We start from the raw sequence: 19,696 nt of genomic DNA, 5'->3' as shown, positions 1-19,696 counted from the left end.
TTTTTCAAGCTGGAATCACTACTAAAACTAATGAAATTAGTGAGAAAAAAAATTTATGCGCGAGTATAAGCTAGTTTGTACCACTAATATGCTGATTCATTTAGATTAGATCAATCAAAATCAGTACTTTTATTCGTTCAATCAAATTACTAAAACCTATTTCAGTATAAAAAATTGAAGATTATAAAGTTGTGTCTTGAATCTCAGAGCTATACATATTAAGTACTTAACAAGCACTTAACGATAATTTATGTGTAAGTTTTGTTAGAAAACTGAAAAAGGGGGAAGGAGCATAAGCCCCTCGAGTCTTTCCGGTACCAGCCAGCACGGTGTTGTACCTGAAGCGAGTCATGCCAACAGGCAGCCTTACTCCGGTACAAGTCATTGTTGCTAGTGTACATGACTCCATGGTGCTCTTGGCGTCTGTAGTGTTTGGCTTTGATCTCGTGCGGTTGTTCATGGAAGGCTGTGATGCTTCGGATCGTCTCATCAAGGATTGCTAGTGGTATGCCGTGGTTGATGACTTGGAAGAATCCCCACGTCGACGCGGCGTCTTTGATTTGCCGGATAATTTTGGGACGGTGGGTGGGGGAGTTGAGGTTGGCCAAGTCGAGTAAGGGGATGGAGGTAGTGTTGGTGCTAGAGTTCAAGTTATTACAAGGAAGAGAGTCAAGCGGGTGTATGAAGAAGCGAGGAATAGAAGTGATGCCAGAGTCGGAAAGGCCCCTTACTCCAATCTTTGACTCGTCGAATTCTTTCACTTCCTTCATTCGGTCGAATCCCGAATTTCCATCCATGGCTGCCATTTTCATTGGTACATGCATGTTCGTATTATCACGTTCTATATATATAGAGCAAAATCATAGATACGTTTGCTCAAGTTTCAATGTTTTGTTGGTGAAAGATTATGATTGATGCATGAATGGAGTAATTCTACAATAATTTCCACAAGTTTCAATGTTTTGTTGGTGAAAGATTATGATTGACGCATGAATGGTGTAATTCTACACCAATAATTTCCATTTACATATATAGTTTTTTGCAGAATACTCATGCATGTTGTCTCACTCTAAAACCCATATATCATAGTTGGTATTTCAGTATCATGCATGTTATACCAAAGGGATGTGGATGGAACGTATTGTTGGGTTGTTATCAGAGATGCAGAACAACTCGGACAAGTTTATTATTCAAAAATATTAAGCTAGTTAATGAGAAAATAAGCTAATGCCGGTTTATGCACATTCTGTGTCTTATCAAATCTAGGTAAGCGGCACATATTTTGCTTAGTTAAATGGTTGTAACCTCTTAGTGACAAGATGTAACTGAGTGTCGTCGGAAATATTTTCTAGCGGCAATATAGTAGGAAAACTGAATTATTAGACATTATGATATGTAATTGTGGTATATGTCTACATATCTTTCCATTATGTCACCGGCTCACCGCTGGGACAAAACAAATAGAGTCGCCATTAGAGCAGTGCTCTTCGAATTCGCTAGTTGGTGCTTGTTAGACTACAGGCACGCTGTAGAGATTTTCAATATTATTTCAGGTTTTTGTAATCAGGTGTTTAGGCTTTATGTTCCCTCTTGTATTCGACGGTTTCATTAATAAAGGCAATTGCATCAGCTATTTATTGAAAAAAAAGGGGAAATTAAGGGCCTGTCTGGTAACATTTTTAAAAATGATTTTAAAAAATAAAAATGAGAAAATGAGATTGTATTTTATATTTTGGAAATATATTCGGTAATTTATTGTGAAAATTATTTTTCATATTTTGTAAACTAAGGAAATGAAAAAGTGAAAACGTCAAATTTATGTTTTCAGTTTTTCTTTGTAAAAGTTGAAAATATTTTCATTTCTCATTTTCAACGTTTTCAGAAATATCTCACCGAACACATTTTCATCTCGTTTTCATTTTCAAAAATGAAAATACAAGCATGAAAACGTTAGCAAACACCACCTAAGTTTTTTCGATTTGTTCCAACTAACGTACAAAGTTAAAAGAATTTTTTTGGTTCCATAAATTTACAACAAAAAAAATATAAAAAATCAATAGCAAACTACATATTAGTTACCAACCAAATTTCAGTTTACAAATACATCCTCTACACATTACTTCTGCGATTGTTATCTTAGCTTGCACCATTTTGGTGATGTTACAGATCAAAGCTTTTCATTGCTGCTTGCCCCAATCTTTCTTGTGTTGGCTGAACTGAGAAAGAAATGTGCGTGATCACTATTGTTCATAACTTCATATTAAGTGGCACATAAACGTTATGTAGGTCATGTGGGTCAAGATTGCCCTTGACCCTGACCATGACGTTTGACTATGATCCTCCAGGTGATGATGAGTGGTAATAAATAATAATATGGCTCGCCCATCAGAGGATTGTCGAAGCTGTTATGTAGCCAGCACCCATGAATCGTTTGTAATTTCATTTCTTGTATTAGACGCCAGTTTGATGTGATATATGAAATTGTGTTTTATGTACACCATGAATTCTACTCTTATCAATTTAACAGCCCTTTATATCATAACCCAGCACCTTGCATTATTAACCTGAGTTCACCAAATGAGAAATTTTACCCATATACCAATTCAGTGATCTTGTAGCAGTTAAACACAGCATGCTAAATGTACATGCCTTATCACTGACATCACCAATTATCAATCTTGGATTACAGCTTGCTTTTTTAGGATGAAATTCCTGGTTCTATTCGGATTGTGATTAAATTCCTAGTTCTATTCGGATTAGGATTCTCGATCACATGCTACTTATAGTCTACTGTTAAAACTGGAATCTCAAAACTCTCAGAAGAGGAAGACCGAGAGGACACACAAATGATCCTAGATATCAAAGAGGTACAACCTGCTGCAGACTTGTCGAGGACTAAACCGAGAACACCAACAGGTTGCTGGTGACTATTCTACTACTTTAGTCATGCTAGAAAAACCAGAGGCCGCTGTTGCAGACTTGCCGACTGAAACCGACCAAAAGAAGAGGGTTTTTCCTTGCTGGTCATGCCAGAAGACTGATCATGGCTTTTTCGATTGCCCCACCCATCAGAGACTCAGTCAGCGGTATCCGAAAACTGATCATAACACTTCCGATTGCCCCAATGCAACTGAAGATGTCTTAAAGAACCTTCGTTATTGCCAGATATGTGGTAAGAATACTGATCATGGCACTTTCGACTGCCCAAATGAAGATGGATTTATAGTCCTCCCCAGTGGAGCTAAAATACCCAATTTTTGTAATCTTTGTAGAAAGGTAGGTCATATGAGAGATTGTCCTCTTGACCCTGACAATGATCTTGAATTTGATCTTTCGGGTGATGATGACTGGTAATATACCCATGAATCGTTTGTAATTTCATTTATTGTATTAGATTTTGCCAGTTGATGTGATATATGAAATTGTGTTTTGTGTACCTCTGAATTCTACTCTATCCTTACAGCCCTTTATATAATATGAACTAATGGTGATCTGCACATAGGACTAATCATTATGATGAACTTTATTTTCATTTTCAAATGAGAGAAGGCAACAAAAAAAGTAGATAATAAGATACATGGGAAATTAGTAAGAGAAGTATACCAGTTTGCTAGCAGCTTGGGGCTGTAACATGCAGTACCAATTCCCCAGCCTTTCCCATTTAGTGACTGTAGATACATTCAATTGTACTTTTATCAAACACGAAGACAAGAAGCTTCATGCATACATTGCATAGACAAACTGGAACAATAGCTAGCTAAATGCTCCAACCAGTTCTGCAAACAAAAGTATACCAAAAGCTTTTGTGGAGTGGCAAAACGTCGAAGTTATAGAAAGGTGAATTACCAAGCACTGAGATTCACAGAGTATTACTGAGAAATGTGTTCCTAATTCCTGATGCCACTAGTATTTCCAGACACCAGAAATAGCTAGGAATCCTTTTCTTTTTTAATAGAGCTAGGAATCCTTTTCTTACTTGGTTAGTTTGATATGTATTGAAATGTTACACACGGCTTATATATATAGTTATTCTTAAGCATTCTATCTCGAATCAAAAGAAGATGGAAGTTGGTTCTGAAAAACAGAAGACAGAAGACGGTGGACAAAATGTCGACCTTCCACCCGAGATAATAGATGCGATTCTTTCAAGGTTACCAGTGAAGTCCTTGTGCCGGTTCAAGCTTGTATCCAAGTCCTGGCAGTCCCTAATCTCCGATCTTGATTTCGTCGCAAACTATTCCAAAGCCACCATTGAGAATATGGATGTCTTGTTTAGAAGACGGCCCCTCCTCTTTACTTTAATGGACTCGGAACCAAGCCAAGGGATGTACTCATTGGATCTTGACCAGTTTCTCAATGAGAATCCTAATGCTGGTGTTGATGGTCTAGTAGCAACACCCTCTGAGCTCGACTTTGTTTACAATCATCTTCCAAATGGTATAGATTGGTTTCCCTTTGCCCTATATTCCTGCCATGGATTGTTCCTGTCACATTTATGGTCTGGCGACTTCAGCGTCAATTTGATCGACCCTCTAACCAAGGAATCAAAGACAATACCAGAGCCACCAAAATGGAGGCTTGGATTTGGATTTGGTCGGTACTTACATGGATTTGGATTTGATCACTCGATCAATGAATACAAGGTGATTAATGGGCAGCATTATGATGATGGAGTTATGTTTAGTGTCTATACATTGCAGATTGGTTCTTGGCGACAGATTGACTGCTTATTTCCCTAAATATTTGCACATAATCATGGGATCCTGGTGAATGGTGCTGTTCATTGGTTGGCAATGAAGATTGCAGATGGATCATTGGTGATTGAGAAAAATTCACCAACGGTCCCTAAACTATTGTGCCAAGGCCAATATGATACCCGAACTCTGAAAAGTATCAATGTGATACCCAAACTCTGAAAAGTATCAATGTGATACCCAAACAATAATTTTGACTTCACCTAAATACCTATGTCAAATTTTCGTAACAGAACCGTTTGATTGCTGACGTGTCAAATACATGGGTCCTAAAACAAAAGGCAGAACAGACATTTAGCCACTTCCATTTCTGATGCATATCCGGATATCCCTCTCATGAGTCTCAATCGCATCCAAAACAGGTTCTATTTAATTTGAATCGAAAAGAAAACAAAATGATCCAAAACAAACCCAAACCAAACAGGTTACTCCCTCCCCGCCGATGAGCTCGTCTCAAACCTAGTAACTGGGTAGGAATTCAACGACGGCGTGCCCATTTTGGACTGGAATCCGTAAATTCTCTTCCCTTACCGCTTCCCTTTTCTGGGCTTTTCGTCAGACAACAATGTCAGAACCGGAGAATCCAGCAGCTAAAATGACCTGCCAACGGAGCCGATGACGAGGTCCTCGTTGACGAACAAGAAAAGTTGGCCTACGAAGTCGCTCCCTGCGTAACCAGACGGCTCCAAGACCGAGCTTGATTCGTCGGAGGTCAAGAACACGGCGGTGTGAGAGAAATAAATCTGGTTTTGTGGTTTTGCTGTGTGGAAAATTAGGAGCTTTATTGGTATCTGGTTTAAAGGTATTGGCTTGTTTTTAAGCTTGGGGGTATGGGTTTTGAAGTGAAGTTAAGTATATGGGGTTTTGGCTTTTAAAAAAGAGAGGAGGATTTAGTTCATATCAGTTCTGGGTTTTGAGTTGGTTCAAGTTCTGGGTTAGTCGGTTAGATGCAATTTCAAGGTAAAGGGTTTGGCTTTTAACTTGTTCATGTGGAAACAGTTGGGACTTGAGTTTCGATTTGCAAGTAGTTTGCTGTGTTTAGTTTTATCATGCTAAGGTTATGGGTTTTATATGCTCCTTGTTTTGGGATGTATATGGATTTGTTTTGTGTGGGTGAGATGATAAACTCAATTTGTATGAAGATAGAGAAGAGATTGGTTTGGCTAACACGAAGAACAAGAAAACAAAAAAGAGAATTAATTATATAAGGCTAAATGGGTCATTCAACTTCATTTTGGTGTCTACACGTGAGTAAACAAACGATTCTGTTACGAAAATTTAACGGAGGTATCTCAATGATGTCAAAATCATTTTTCAGGTATCACATTGATACTTTTCAAAGTTCGGGTACCATGTTGGCCTTGGCATAATAGTTTAGGGACTGTTGGTGAATTTTTTTCAGAGTTTGGGTATCACATTGATACTTTTCAGAGTTCGGGTATCATATTGGCCTTGGCACAATAGTTTAGGGACCGTTGGTGAATTTTTCTCTTGGTGATTATATCCTTCACTTTAGCAGAGGAGAAGGTTAGAGAACTTGCACTACCGCCCAATACTCCTACTCATCCAATTGAAGTAGGGAAATTCAGAGATTGGCTATGTATAATATCAAGACCACGCTCATCATCATCTTCTGTAGCATTCAATGAGTTTTGGGTCATGAGGAAATATGGAGTGAGCGAGTCTTGGACTAAAATGCAGGTCTCCATACCATACAAAAGATTAATATATTCTAGTTTTTGGACAAAAACTCATGATCTTATGGTGTTTGATATGTCATCATTAGTTATGTACAATTTTAATGATGACACATATTGGACTTTATCAATTGACAAAGTTGGTAGGAATAGGATTAGTAGTATCGGTATCTATGTGGAGACCCTGCCTACCTTACCTCATCGATCAAGAACAAGTTCTAAGGAAGATGACAGTGGCATTATCGAATATTAATTTTTTGTATTAGCATTACTTCTGCAATTGTTACTTTTTTAAGCGTTCTATCTGAGCATGTATTAAGGGGCCTCGAAAAAAATTTCGTCTATAGCCTCTAAGCTCATAGGGCCAGCCCTGTTTCTTGTGCATATGTACATATTGTGGGACCTACCTTTAGCTTATCTAGCAATTATTAAAACATGGGACCTACCTTTAACTTATCTAGCAATTATTAAAACATGAATGTCACTATTCATGTGTATACTGTTTTCTTCATATCATCTTATTAATTATATTTCTCACTTACAAACTTTCTTGCCTGACTTTCACCAACTTATTTTCATTGCACCACTAGATGATTGTTAGTAAAAGCAAATGATTGTTGAGACGTTGGAGGTAACTAAAAATATTAGTTAATATGCGAACCGTCTAAGATTTCATAGTAATTTAGTGTTACGTAACACTCTATTTGATCGACGATTGATATTCGATTGTCTAGATTAAATAATAAAACTAAGTTTTTAGGTATTGATGTTCCATGCCTAACCTCTTACCAACTTGAGTGTTTGTGGTGATATGATGACTCATAGTTACAACGTATAAGTCAGCTAATTAAGTAGCCTCTAAAGCTCTAACATATCTTCTACCAACGTCCGACGTTTAATTGATTCCAAAGATTTTGTTTTTTTTTAAATTATGTTGGTGTGTTATTTTTATTAATAATTAATTATTATAACAGTAGAAAAAAAAAGTTTTTTTTAATTTAGAAAATGACATTCTACTAACCCTAAACAGTTGACAATAAACAGAAACCATCTTTCAACAGATTTAAACAAATAAGGACATAAGCCCAGACCCAAAGTCAATAATATAATATGTTGACTGCAATTTTCATCGTGAAATGACCAAAATGTCTAGTTTATAAACAGAATTACATTCTTTACCATCCATCTCTCCCAAAACCCTCCATCTGACCTCTCTCTCTCTCATGTTGAAAACCTGAAATTCATGCTTTGTTCTCCCTCCCGGTTCCAATCCACTCTACGAAGTCCTGATCCTCTTTGGCTCCATAGACAGCGACTAGGACACACGTGATCCATGACTCACCAAAATCTTGTCGCGATCTTGCATAGCTTGGGTTCCGACTGAAGGAGACGACGGTGAATCCGGTGATCCGAGAGGTGGCCTCATGTGCTGTGGAGGATCTTCCTGAAATTGATATATACATTATGTGGTAATGCTTGATTTGTTCAATTTGAAGATTAATCAAGGGCTTATTTGGGTTCAATTGGGTTCCTATTTATCTAGATATTGTTGTTTCATGACTATGGATTTGTTGGGGGGTTTTGCTAGATGGATTAGCTTGTATTCAATTATCATTTTGCCACTGTTTGTAGTTGCTGGCTATTGCTATTGTGCCAAGTCTAATCAATATAGGGTTCACAATGTACGTGTTGTGTCATCTCAAGTTTAGGAAATTCAAACTTACTTGGAGGAAGTGAAGGTTGTGGAGAGTTATAGTGAAAATTAGGATTTGTGTTGGATGAGAAAGAGAGGAAATTAATGGAGTGATATGTGAGATTCATGAGGAAATTGTGCTTCGTAAGGTTGATAATGGGAGCTTAAGAGTAATAGGTTAATAGCATTAGTTGTGCTCAAGATTCAACAGTAATATACGTACAGATCTTAGCTACAATGGGCAGTAGCAATGATATAAAGAAAAGAGTGGCAGTAGCATATATATATATATATATATATTAGACAGGTATGAGAGTATGAGAGTAACAAGTGCAGTAGCACAGTCGACAGTAGAAGTGGGATGAGTAGTATCAGCCGACAATTGCAATAAGACAAGTAGTAGCAGCAACATGAATAATAGCAGTCGGCAGTAACATGTTAACCTGCTACTACACTAGCTGAATTATTAAAACTCTCTACTATTGCACGTTCTGAAAATAGCTGATACTAATTTACTGAGTCATTGAAAACCTGGTACTGCATTTATTGAAGCTGCTGCTACATTATCTGAACCATTAAAACCCTGCTATTGTATTTATTGAAAGTGTAGTAGCATCTAACTTTCCAGTAAAACATGCTACTACATTAGCTGAGCCATTGAAAACCTGTTATTGCAGTTATTGAAGCTGCTACTACACTAGATTTGGATCTCAATCAACAGTAGCAGTACATTTTAGTAAGCAGTAGCATCGACAGTAACAATAGCAGCTTCCTAATAATCGGCGACAGTAGCAGAGCCTTTCAATAATAGACAGTAGCAGAGCCTTTGGGTCGGGAGCAGTAGCAGAGCCTTTCAGTCCGGAGCAGGAGAATGCAGTAGCAGAAGTGGAGGATAATGCAGTAGCAAAAGTGGAGGATAAGACAGTAGCAGAGTTAACCTTCATTGTCTAGTCTTCAAGTAGTAGCAGAACTAGAGGATTGCATAAGCATACTTGTGCTGCTACTAGGACTAGGATGTTAGGACTACGATGTTAATCCCCTACTACTACTTCTACTGGAAGGAATGTTAACCTCTGTTACTACTTCTACTGAAATTAACTGCTACTACACTAAGTTAATTAAAACATGCTACTATATTTGTGCTACTACTAGGATGTTAATCCCCTGCTACTACTTCTGCTGGAAGGAATGTTAACCCTTGGTACTACTTTTACTGGAATTAACTGCTACTACACTAAGTTAATTAAAACCTGCTACTGTATTCCATTTACTGAAATATCTCAAAATGAGAGACTTTTCTCTTTTAAAAACATATTTAATTAGTGTAGGGTTAATTTGGTAAATTAAACTATGACACATGACATGCAGAGAAAAGATTGTCCTTAATTATTTAAAACTGTCCTTATTTGTTTAACAACCACACAAGTGGATTTATTTGTATTTCAAATCTTTTTAAAGGATGTATATGTGATTTGCTAAATTCTTTTCTGTTTGTTTAATATATGTTTTTTTTAACTTCTATTTATACCTCCAAAAATGGCATTTGGACCCTGCTAAATGGACCTCTAGTCCCTATAAATAGAGGGTTTTGGGGCGAATACATACACATTTTCTGACAAGTATCATTCTTATCCGGAGCAAACATCACCCTAAGCCTCTGTGGAAAACCTGCCTTGGCACAACAGAGTTCCACAATTGAATCTCTGCTCAATTACCTGACGTAATTAAGTATCGATATCATAGTGCAAAAGATATCATCGAAGTCCTAAAATAGTTTTAGGCGCAGAGTCAGTTCTCCTCCTGTCAACCGTTCGTTTGATCAGAAGTCAATACCTCAAGCGCGCATCATCAACAACTTGCACCCTATGGCGCTGGCACACTTACGACAACAATAAAGATCAACTGCCTCTCACAGTGATTTCAAGAGCTCAACCAAGGTCTAAGGTATATATCCGAGCTTAAAAATGTGGAGACTGCTACTTGGAATGATCATGTCTTGTTTCAGTTCTTTACCCCTCAAGAGAATAGCTTAATTAAAGCTCTCCCTTTGAGCTCTGAGATTACCAGCAGACAAGCTAGCTTGGCAACCTCATAAGAAGGGACTTCCCCGCACAAAGTGCATACTATGTAGCAAGAGATATTTCTCTTGATCAAGTTCAAACTCCAGCACTAGATGATGATTTTAAACCACTTTTGAACACAATTGGAAGGCTAAAGTACCCGATAGAAGTGGCTATAAGTATTTGGAGGGCTTGTCAAAATATTTTGCCAACCAGTGTGAGACTGTTAACTCGGGGGTATGAGGAGGACACTTCTTGCCTTTTATGTGATTGTCCAACAGAATCGATAGGACGTGTTAGCAGATTTCCAATAGCTCAGGAATTATTGGGGTCACCTTCTTTGCAGCTTTATGTTCCATTCACTCGGTTTTGGCTTTAAAGAACAGATGCTGGAGTGCACTGCCAGGCTTTCTCTTCCACAAGTTTGATAAGTTTATGTGTTCTAATCAGCATAATGGAGTAATAGCCGGGACTGCCAGCAGATATATCGATAGCAACGCTAGCTGGTTTGAAAAATGTCGGTCCATGCATCAACAATTCCTTCAGTTCAAGTTGTGCATAAAGGGTCTTCTTTGGAAGAGACCTATGCCAAGTGCAATGCGGATGGAGCTTTACAAATATGGTACTGCAAGATGTTATAGGAGATTGCCTAATAGCCCTGCTAAATGGTGATTCAACATGGATTCTACATCTTCCTCTGTCAACAGCTACCTCTGTGGAATTGGCAGCATTCAAAGTGGCAATTCGGTTTGCAATTTTTCTCCTAAATTTCTCTAGGATACCACCTTTATCAATCTCAATCGCTAGTTGAATGAAATTCTATTTTTCAATGAGAATGTTCAGCCTCTCCAGAAAGAAAGAAAAAAAAAAAAAAAAAAATTGATGGCCTTCCACAGAGAAGAGAAGTCAGCCAGATTATATGGCAAACCATGCGGAGCTGTCCAAAATTGACTTGATTGAAAAATTCAAAAGGAAACTGGCATCACAAGATTTCAATCAAGCAATGAAGAAGTGCATGACCCACTTTTCCCATCACCACTACCACCAAGGTCAACAACATGAGAGTGACATCCACCAGGCACCAGCATCAAATGGTCACTACCATTCATTAACAGGAGAATTGGGTTGTGAAAATGAAAGCATAACTAAATGTAGAGGAATGAACATACAAATGCAGATGGACATTAAATGAATAGATTGACAGAAGGTCATGGGTAACAACTCTAGATTTGGTATCAGAACCATGTTATACCCCTCGGTTACCCAGGCAGCAATTGAGTTTTTACAACAGAACAAACAATTTCCTATCCTAAGAAAACTTGAAAGACAAGGTACAACAAATAACAGGTAAAAGATAACGTGAACAGAATCATAGTCATTAGTCTGCACCTATCCCTTATTCTTTTCTCTATTCACAAGCCAATTTGGTGTCAAAGCTGCTCAGGCAGATTGCAAAGGCCTGAAATGCAGATAAAGGATAACGATAATCCATGGTGAACATATCTTTACCGACTTTGCCAAACTGCAATATTATCTTATCCAGATCAGGTGGAGCTGGCTGAGATGGAGTAGGTGTACCAACACTTGGGGCAGGCTGAATGGCAGCAATCAACTGAAAATTCTTAACTGAAGCAACAGTTACCCGGCCTCGGAAGTTTAGGCACCAACACTGTAATTGTTCGTGCCATCGTGGGGGCTTGTTTTTCAGAACTAATGGTCTTGACTTGCTATCCTCCCCTTCATCCTGAGGCCCACCAATTTCAGAAAACCGTGCACTACTGAACTCAACTGAGTGGTCAAGAGACTTAGAGAAAGAGATGCTTCGGAATGAATCTTCTAGGCAGCGGGGAAGGAGTTCCGGTTGGCCGGGGACACTACCTCCCACATCAAGAGACGAGACTGGGATAGAATGCATCATGCAATGCATCCTTCGCGGGCCACGAGTACCCAACACATTTAGCTCATATGTTATTTGGGCAATGTTGTAGCTGCCGGTTGGGACTTTTGGGGAGACCTTTTTGGAAGTAAACCTACGGCTCGTCCTTCCGGGGGGCGTAATATGCTCAGAAGTGCATGCAGGCTGTGTATCATATACAATGAATTTTGTGCCAAGAAAGTTTGATCTGGGACATGAAACAAAAAGATTTACTTGAATCAAAATTTCTAAAGCTTCCCCATACAAAATTATTATAGCTCCCAGTAAAACAATACATAAACGTAAATAGATCAACTGTCCTTGTTAGTGCCATAGCTATACCTACTTCAGCATAGAAGACATATATTTGTGTTTTATGTTCAATCTACTCAATACGTAACAAAAGGATAGGTGATCTCAATGGAGAGGGAAGGTATTTATGGTGTAATAGGAAATTTTGTTTGCACAAAGGTTCAACTAATTCATTCACCAAAATTTTTTAATGTACTTTTTTTTACAAGTATATATAGAGAGAGAAAAACAAAAAAACAAAACTACCAAATTCATGTTCTCACCTTAGCTTTCCAATGTAAGTGTTGCTTGATCTTGAAATGTTGTCAGCATCCATGGAAATAACATATTCTGTACAAGTGGTTCGTCGAGTTCTCTTTGCAGAAAGAAGGAACTTCCCATTTTCAACAAGCAAAGCTGCAGGATTGGACATACAGGACAAAAACATCAATGATGTTCACAATATATGGGTGTTCTTTGTTAACATATATGATAAGTAAGGAAAACAATATACGGGTGGTCTTCATTAACCCAGCATAGCCATTTGTGATTCAAAAATGGTAACATCAAGTAATAATTACGAAGCGAATGCTAAGCATATATGACAGTGTTAAACTCAGACCCATGATTTACAGGACACTTATATGTTAAAGTTGTTTCTAGATATGAAACACCACATGCACTCCATATCTTACTTATTTGTAATCTTACAGAATGTTAAGATCTCATGCAGTTTAGGGAGTTAATTTTCCTACAATTGCTTAAAAGTCTTGCTCTTTTACATGCTGTTAAAGCTAAAAGAAAAAAAAAATGCATAGATATACATGCATTATAAACTGACCAAGTGAGGAATTTAACTTTATCCCTTATCTAACTATTTTCAGTCGATGTATGCGACACCCCCATGTTGAAAAGTAGGGAAACTTAAACTGATATAAAGGTAATGGAAAATCTAGTGCCAAAAGTCACTTTTCCATGTAAGGGAAGTTTCATCAAGGGGATTCAAGGCATATAAACCTTGTTGCCTAACAAATTGAATTACTTTTGATACTTCGCTATACTCAAAGTAACCTCAAAAGCCATTTAACATTAATATGTTATTGCAAGTACCAATTAACTTTTTTCTGGCAGAAGAAGTTGCCACATAAGAAATTACATTTTCCGAATGGAAGAATGGAATGTAGTTTCTAAACTATGTAGCAGGAAGCTCAAATGCAATCTAAACCAGACCATGAAGTACCAAATCAAGATTCTCATGCTTAGGATCATACGAGCTGACAGGTCCAAGGCGTACTCATAACTAATTTACAATACTACTCAAAAGAAACACCAACATATACTAATTTACTATTTAGAAGTCCTGGACAAAACTATTCACACCATTTGTGATCCAAATATACAGGAAAAGTAAGCAGTGACCTAGCAAGTACCAAATATGTCTGAGATATATACATGGTTTGGTATCCATAGAGCATCATAAAGTCTTTTACCATGCAAAGTACCTAGATTTGGGTACTTTCAAAGATTGTTACAATCACTCTTTTGCAGTCACTCAAAATGCAATACTTTTTTAGCTCTTCTCACTCCAAGTGAGGCTCTCATCTTTGAACTATGATATACAAACAGGTGAAGGAATGGGGTTTTATACAGACTTTCAGACTACATGAGATCATAGAAAAGGTTATACTCAATGAGTCTGTGTAAATTTCATTTTCCATTATGGAGGTTCATTGATTTGATTAATGAAGATTCAACCAGTTAAGACAAATGAAGATTTGTCTAAACTCCCAAAGTCTTCAACATATTTACCAGATCGCAGCAGACCCTTACATACCACAACGTGGATTAGATAGCCCTCAACATGGTACATTTTCATACTGGTGGCTATAGTGTCCCAAGTATCCTTTACTTAATAATCTATGACCAAACATTATGCAGATTATGCATTGCTTCAATTAAACATTATGCAGAGATCTGAATTCTAAACAAAATTATTGATATTTGACCAAAAAGAAAAAAACAGAAGTATTGATAGTTAGAGAAAAGGAGATAGAGAGGGAGAGAGAGGGAGAAAGAGGGAGAAAGAGAGTACAGAAAACTAAATTTAGAAATGCATGACTATGGATGGATAAACTAGTGAACCCAACAACACAGGAAAGTATACTCACCAGGACTAAGACATAAATACAGGTGGTATGTTAGATTAGATTTATCCCTTTTGATGAAGCACTGAACGAGATTATCCCGTGGACCTGGCTGAAAAACCAAACAAAATGAGGTAAGTATCATATATAAGATCAAAAGATGACCAGCAGCTCTAGACTATAATCTCTGGCTGCATGCAACTTGTTCAGAGCCTTAGTAACTTCTAATTTTAATGGAAACTTGGCAAAAGAAACCATATTCCATTCAAACACAAGATATCCATCGCATTCACATGGGTTGAAAGGAATCAAACCTGCTTTAGTGAAACTGGAAAAGTAAGTTTCCCGCATATCTCAGGACTCCTAACAATTTCTTTACACATGATTCTCCAAGAACGGCAAACTGAAGCACATGCAACAACGTGCTTTCGAGAAGGCCATGTGCTCTCACTCTCCTCCAGCCTCCTAATTACATCATACAAAAGTTCTGGGGGAAGGCTAGCCCAACGACTGTTCTGAACGACAAGAGGCTGGTCATGCAGATCATTCAATGATCCATGAGATTTCCCTCTATGATGGCCCATCAGCCGAACTTCAAAACCCCTTCTAGATAGGCTTCCAATACCATCCCTAACATCACGAACTATGCTACGGAATGACATTCCTACTTGCGCACAAGAATTCCAAAACAATTATGTATCCCCTTCAAATCCTCTGATTTTCCACTTGGGTTGTGCTAAGAGCTGCCCATAGAAGGTAAGAAAAGTTACTCTGCCACCCAAATAATCTGCACAGAGAAAAAGATAGATAATGATAAAGGAAAGCAACAGAAAAATGAAAAGAAAAGGAAAAGTAAAAAGGGCAGATTCCAAAGTGCTAGACTTTAGTTTTAGTAATTTAACTTTTGGATCTAGAAATCCTCTCTTGCAGATGAACATAAAAGAAAAAGGCTAATTACACTATCAAGCTGTGGAAACAACAACAAAATTGTCCATAGCTCCCGTGATAAAGTACTAGAACATTGGATATATACAACTGCATATGCAATATAGCAAAAAAGGAGTAGGTGGTATCAAAAGAATTGTTTAACTACATACCACAAGAAATCTAAGCCCGTGTTGACTATAGGAAATGAAATTGCAAACTTAAAAGAACCCTCATTTGGAGCAATTAACAAAATCTCAACTTGTAGAACCCTCATCTCTACAAGCTGATGGAAAGTGTCAGAATTTAGACCTGATGCTCATGATAATTAGTTTTCTTCTTCATTTTTCTATCTCAAATTTATCTTCACTGTCTTAGTTATAAATGGATTACAGCAATTGATGAAACTAAGTTGACTTACCGATCAAACCAAATAAACCCAGATAATCTGGAGCTTCAGCTGGTCAAAGTCAAAGCTGCTCCATTGCTTGATTTCAACAAGCCAACGATCTGCAAGGAAAAATAACATTAAAACTTAGTAAAGCTCAAGACTTTAGTAGCAAAGTTGAATACTTCAAACCTTGATTTTCCGGGGAATTTCCTCAGAAACAACCCATGTAGAGAAACCTAAACTTCTAAGCATATTCTTCACCAGCTTAAAATACATAAAAAAATTGATAAAAAAAGAAAAAACAACAAACCCATTGGATAGATCTGCACCTCAAAAACCAGCTCTGTAGAAACAAGCAGGGTTGGATACTTTCTGGGTTCTTCTGTTATCTTCGCTGGATTTGCAAATTACCAAGAGAGATCAAGCAGAGCAGCAGCAGAAGAGGAAGAAGAAGGAAAGGAGGTCAGGTCAGAAAAAGCAGAAAGCCACCTTCTTCATCATCATCAATCACTACTCTCTCTCTCCACCTTTTTCGGCTCTCTCTACGGACTCCAAGCCCACATTAAATTGAGTTCACGAAGCAGAAGAAGAAAAGGGAGACATGATTTTCTCTTTTAGGTTCTCTTCTCCTGTGTGGGTGGTGGTGGGTGTTTTTATATTTGATTATTGAAATGAACAGTGTCTGGTTTTTGGTGTAGGAAAAGAAAAGGAAGAAATACTAAATACTTGTTGGTGTGACTGTGACTCTGTCTCTGTGTGTATTACGTTTGGTGTGGGATTTTAATATTTCCCACATCCCACTCATGCTCATGGTTGATGATGACCAAAATGGCTATTTGACTTTCTCATTATATCAGCAGCACCAGCAGCGGCTACAGTTTCTGACTAAGACGACTGGCGAGGCCACAGGGTTTTGTTCTTCTATGTTCATCATCGTCTCACTTTCCCAACTACATTCACTAGATTCTCCCATGTGACACCCTTATCTTTTACTTCCTTCTTTTTCTCCTTCTTTTCTGGTTCATGCCATTTATAATTTTGACTTTATTACAAGAAATGACATTTCAACTTCATCAAATTTTCAAGATAAACTTCTTGACACCATACTTTGCTGGCCTTAATTCCAAAGATCCGTGAGCCTCTGCGCGCTACAGATTTCAGACCGATTAGTTTGTGTACTGTTATCTACAAATTGATTTCAAAGTCCAATGTCAACCGAATGAAGAGCATTTTGGATACCTCCGACACAAAGTGCTTTCGTTTCGGGGCGGCATATACATGATAATGTCATCACAGTTTTTGAACAGTCCACTCGATACGAAAATTAGTTGGGGGTGGTGATCAAAATGGGGTGTTGAAACTAGACATAAGTAAATATGATGGAGTGGAATGGGAGTTCTTGAAGGAAATTATGTATAAATTAGGGTTTGTAGAAGGTTGGATGAACCTGATAATGCGGTGTAAGATCGACAACTTTCTCAATTCTATAGGAAGGGCAACCTGCTAGTTTTATTAAGCCTACCAGAGGACTAAGACAAAGGGATCCTATTTCCCCTTATCTTTTTCTACTTTGTTCTGAAGGTTTTTCGAGCATATAATCTCATGCTGATTTAATGGGATTTATTCATGGAGTCTAAGCAAGCAATTATGAACCGTCTATATCCCACATTTTATTCGCATGCGACAGTTTAATTTTTTCCAAGGAAAATGTACATGAGTTTCTTGTAAGACCAATTTCAATATGCTCTTAACCTAATACATATGCTTAACAAGAACAAACAAGTAATTAAGATTAACACAAACGTACCATCAGCATGAACAATGCATCCTTCCATTGCTATTGACCTGAAACACAAAGTACTAGGCTAGACCTTCTGTTAGTCACCAACTTAAGCTTCTCAATGGACAGAACTTACGCTTGTAATCAGTGGTGATAACAGGGACCAAAACCATCTATTTATATAGGAACACATAGCCCTAAGATTCCTTCCATTAAGGGATATCTTAGTTGCCAAGTATCCTAATTAGATACCAAATACAATACTGATATTTTGTCTTTCTTCTAGACAAGGAATAGGATTTATTAAAATAATGATTTAATACACATAATCATTATCAATCTAGATTTGATCTTGTATTTGTTTCCATATAGAAGTAGATTTGATATTATGCTGAATCATCATATTACATTATGATAATGTGTGAAAAGTCCATATCGTTCTTACAATCTCCCACTTGGACTGACACAAATTATACATGATGATCTGCACTTTAAAACATCAAAATCTATTCTACCTACTGTAGTGCGCGCCAGATACAAATATAAACCAAAAAATCCTTTCACAACATGCTCAGATCACAGTCACCTATGCAGAGCAAGAAACGACACACACTTTAACAAAAATGCAGTGCTTCAGTACCACAACATAACCTTCTGTGATCCACATATGTCTATCATGCAGTATTGCAAATATATGTCAATGTGTATTAACAAGTAAAACATATATTTAGTCCTACCTTATGTTTCCTAAACCAGAAACTTAAGCAATTTCACTTTACACTGATGGCTCATAATCTGCTTGAACCGTATCATCATGCTAAACATGATTTAAGCCACCTGATAGCAAGTATAACAAGTAACCATAATGATAAATTTTCAGAACAAAACACAGAGCTGCAGCAATACCAAAACATTCTGAAAATACCTCAAAACTTTATTAATAACCATAAACTGTCATTACAAATAAGTTGTGACACAAGAACTTAGATCACAATTGCAGAAAATACAAGAACTCAAAACTGAAAACAAAATTTTGACTTGACTTTGCTCTTAGCTCCCACTAAACCTAACTACTTAAACTTGGTAATACTCCAATGCTTTCTGTGTGTTGCTTGAATGCAGCTACTGATATAGGTTTAGTAAAGGGATCCGCAAGCTGAGAATGAGTATCAATATTCAGAACAATAACTTCATCATACTTCACCCTTTGTCTAACACTCAAGTATTTCAAATCTATGTGTTTTGAGTTATTTGATCTTTTACTGTTCTTACTCAAGTATACAGCAGCCTCATTGTCACAGTAGATTACTAGTGGATCATCTACTATGTGACTCAGCACTTTGGTTTCAATTAGAAAGTTCCTGATCCAAAGTCCTTCACACATAGTTTCATACACTGCAATAAATTCTGCTTGCATAGTGGATGTGGAAATCAACTTTTGTTTCATGGTTTTCCAAGCAACAGCCCCACCAGCTAAAAGAAACACATATCCACTAGTTGACTTACTTGAGTCTGGATAATTTCCTGCAAAATCAGAATCTAAAAATCCAATGAGTTCCAGATTTTTCACTTGCTTGTAAACAAGCATGTGACCTTTGGTTCTTTGCAGATACCTCAATACTTTCTTTCCAGCTACCCAGTGCTCATGAGTCGGATTTGATTGAAATCTTGACAACATCCCAATTGCAAAAGACAAATCCGGTCTAGTACAAACCTGAGCATACATGAGACTTCCAATGAGTTCTGCATAAGGTTTTTCCAACTTCTTCTTTTCACTATCACTTACTGGATTTCTGTTCTTTGTGAGTTTATCACCCTTAGACATGGGAGTTTTTCCTAAAGAGCAATTTTCCATACCAAATCTTTTCAAAACTTTGGCAATGTAATTTTGTTGGCATAATCCCAACACCTTTTGTGCTCTATCCCTTTTAATTTCAATTCCTAGTACATAGGATGCATCCCCTAAATCTTTCATGTCAAAATTGCTTGACAGAAAGCTCTTGGTGTCTTTTAGCAATTTTTTATCACTGCTGGCCAAAAGTATGTC

General features: G+C 37.4%; 3 protein-coding genes across 3 annotated transcripts in view; 1 reads left to right on the top strand and 2 right to left on the bottom strand.

Moving 5' to 3' along the window:
- The window catches only part of LOC101295847 (1-aminocyclopropane-1-carboxylate oxidase homolog 6-like), a 1,823-nt gene extending 1,007 nt beyond the window's left edge, over nt 1-816 (bottom strand). Inside the window, exon 1 of the mRNA XM_004287024.1 lies at nt 339-816. Within this exon, the coding sequence (XP_004287072.1) occupies nt 339-812 (474 nt within the window). The 5' untranslated portion in view covers nt 813-816. The remainder of the gene's footprint in view (nt 1-338) is intronic.
- A 3,245-nt stretch (nt 817-4,061) lies between these two features.
- On the top strand, nt 4,062-4,739 carry LOC101303272 (F-box/kelch-repeat protein At3g06240-like). Its single transcript, XM_004288631.1, has one exon. It carries the CDS (start codon nt 4,062-4,064, stop codon nt 4,737-4,739), a length of 678 nt encoding a protein of 225 aa, XP_004288679.1.
- Nucleotides 4,740-11,331: 6,592 nt separating this feature from the next.
- LOC101294973 (tubby-like F-box protein 8-like) lies at nt 11,332-16,496 on the bottom strand. The gene is made up of 6 exons (XM_004287021.1): nt 16,199-16,496; nt 15,900-15,988; nt 14,869-15,341; nt 14,579-14,666; nt 12,695-12,827; nt 11,332-12,327 (listed from the first exon to the last, which is right to left on the bottom strand). The coding sequence occupies exons 3-6, from the start codon at nt 15,214-15,216 to the stop codon at nt 11,613-11,615; spliced, it is 1,284 nt and encodes a 427-aa protein (XP_004287069.1). The 5' UTR covers nt 15,217-15,341; nt 15,900-15,988; nt 16,199-16,496; the 3' UTR covers nt 11,332-11,612.
- Nucleotides 16,497-19,696: the final 3,200 nt, after the last annotated feature.

Source organism: Fragaria vesca, linkage group LG1 (assembly GCF_000184155.1).
Source record: "Fragaria vesca subsp. vesca linkage group LG1, FraVesHawaii_1.0, whole genome shotgun sequence".
In the NCBI taxonomy this organism is placed as follows: domain Eukaryota; kingdom Viridiplantae; phylum Streptophyta; class Magnoliopsida; order Rosales; family Rosaceae; genus Fragaria; species Fragaria vesca.
Note: the sequence above shows the minus strand (reverse complement) of the source record. Positions and strands in the feature narration are given on the sequence as shown.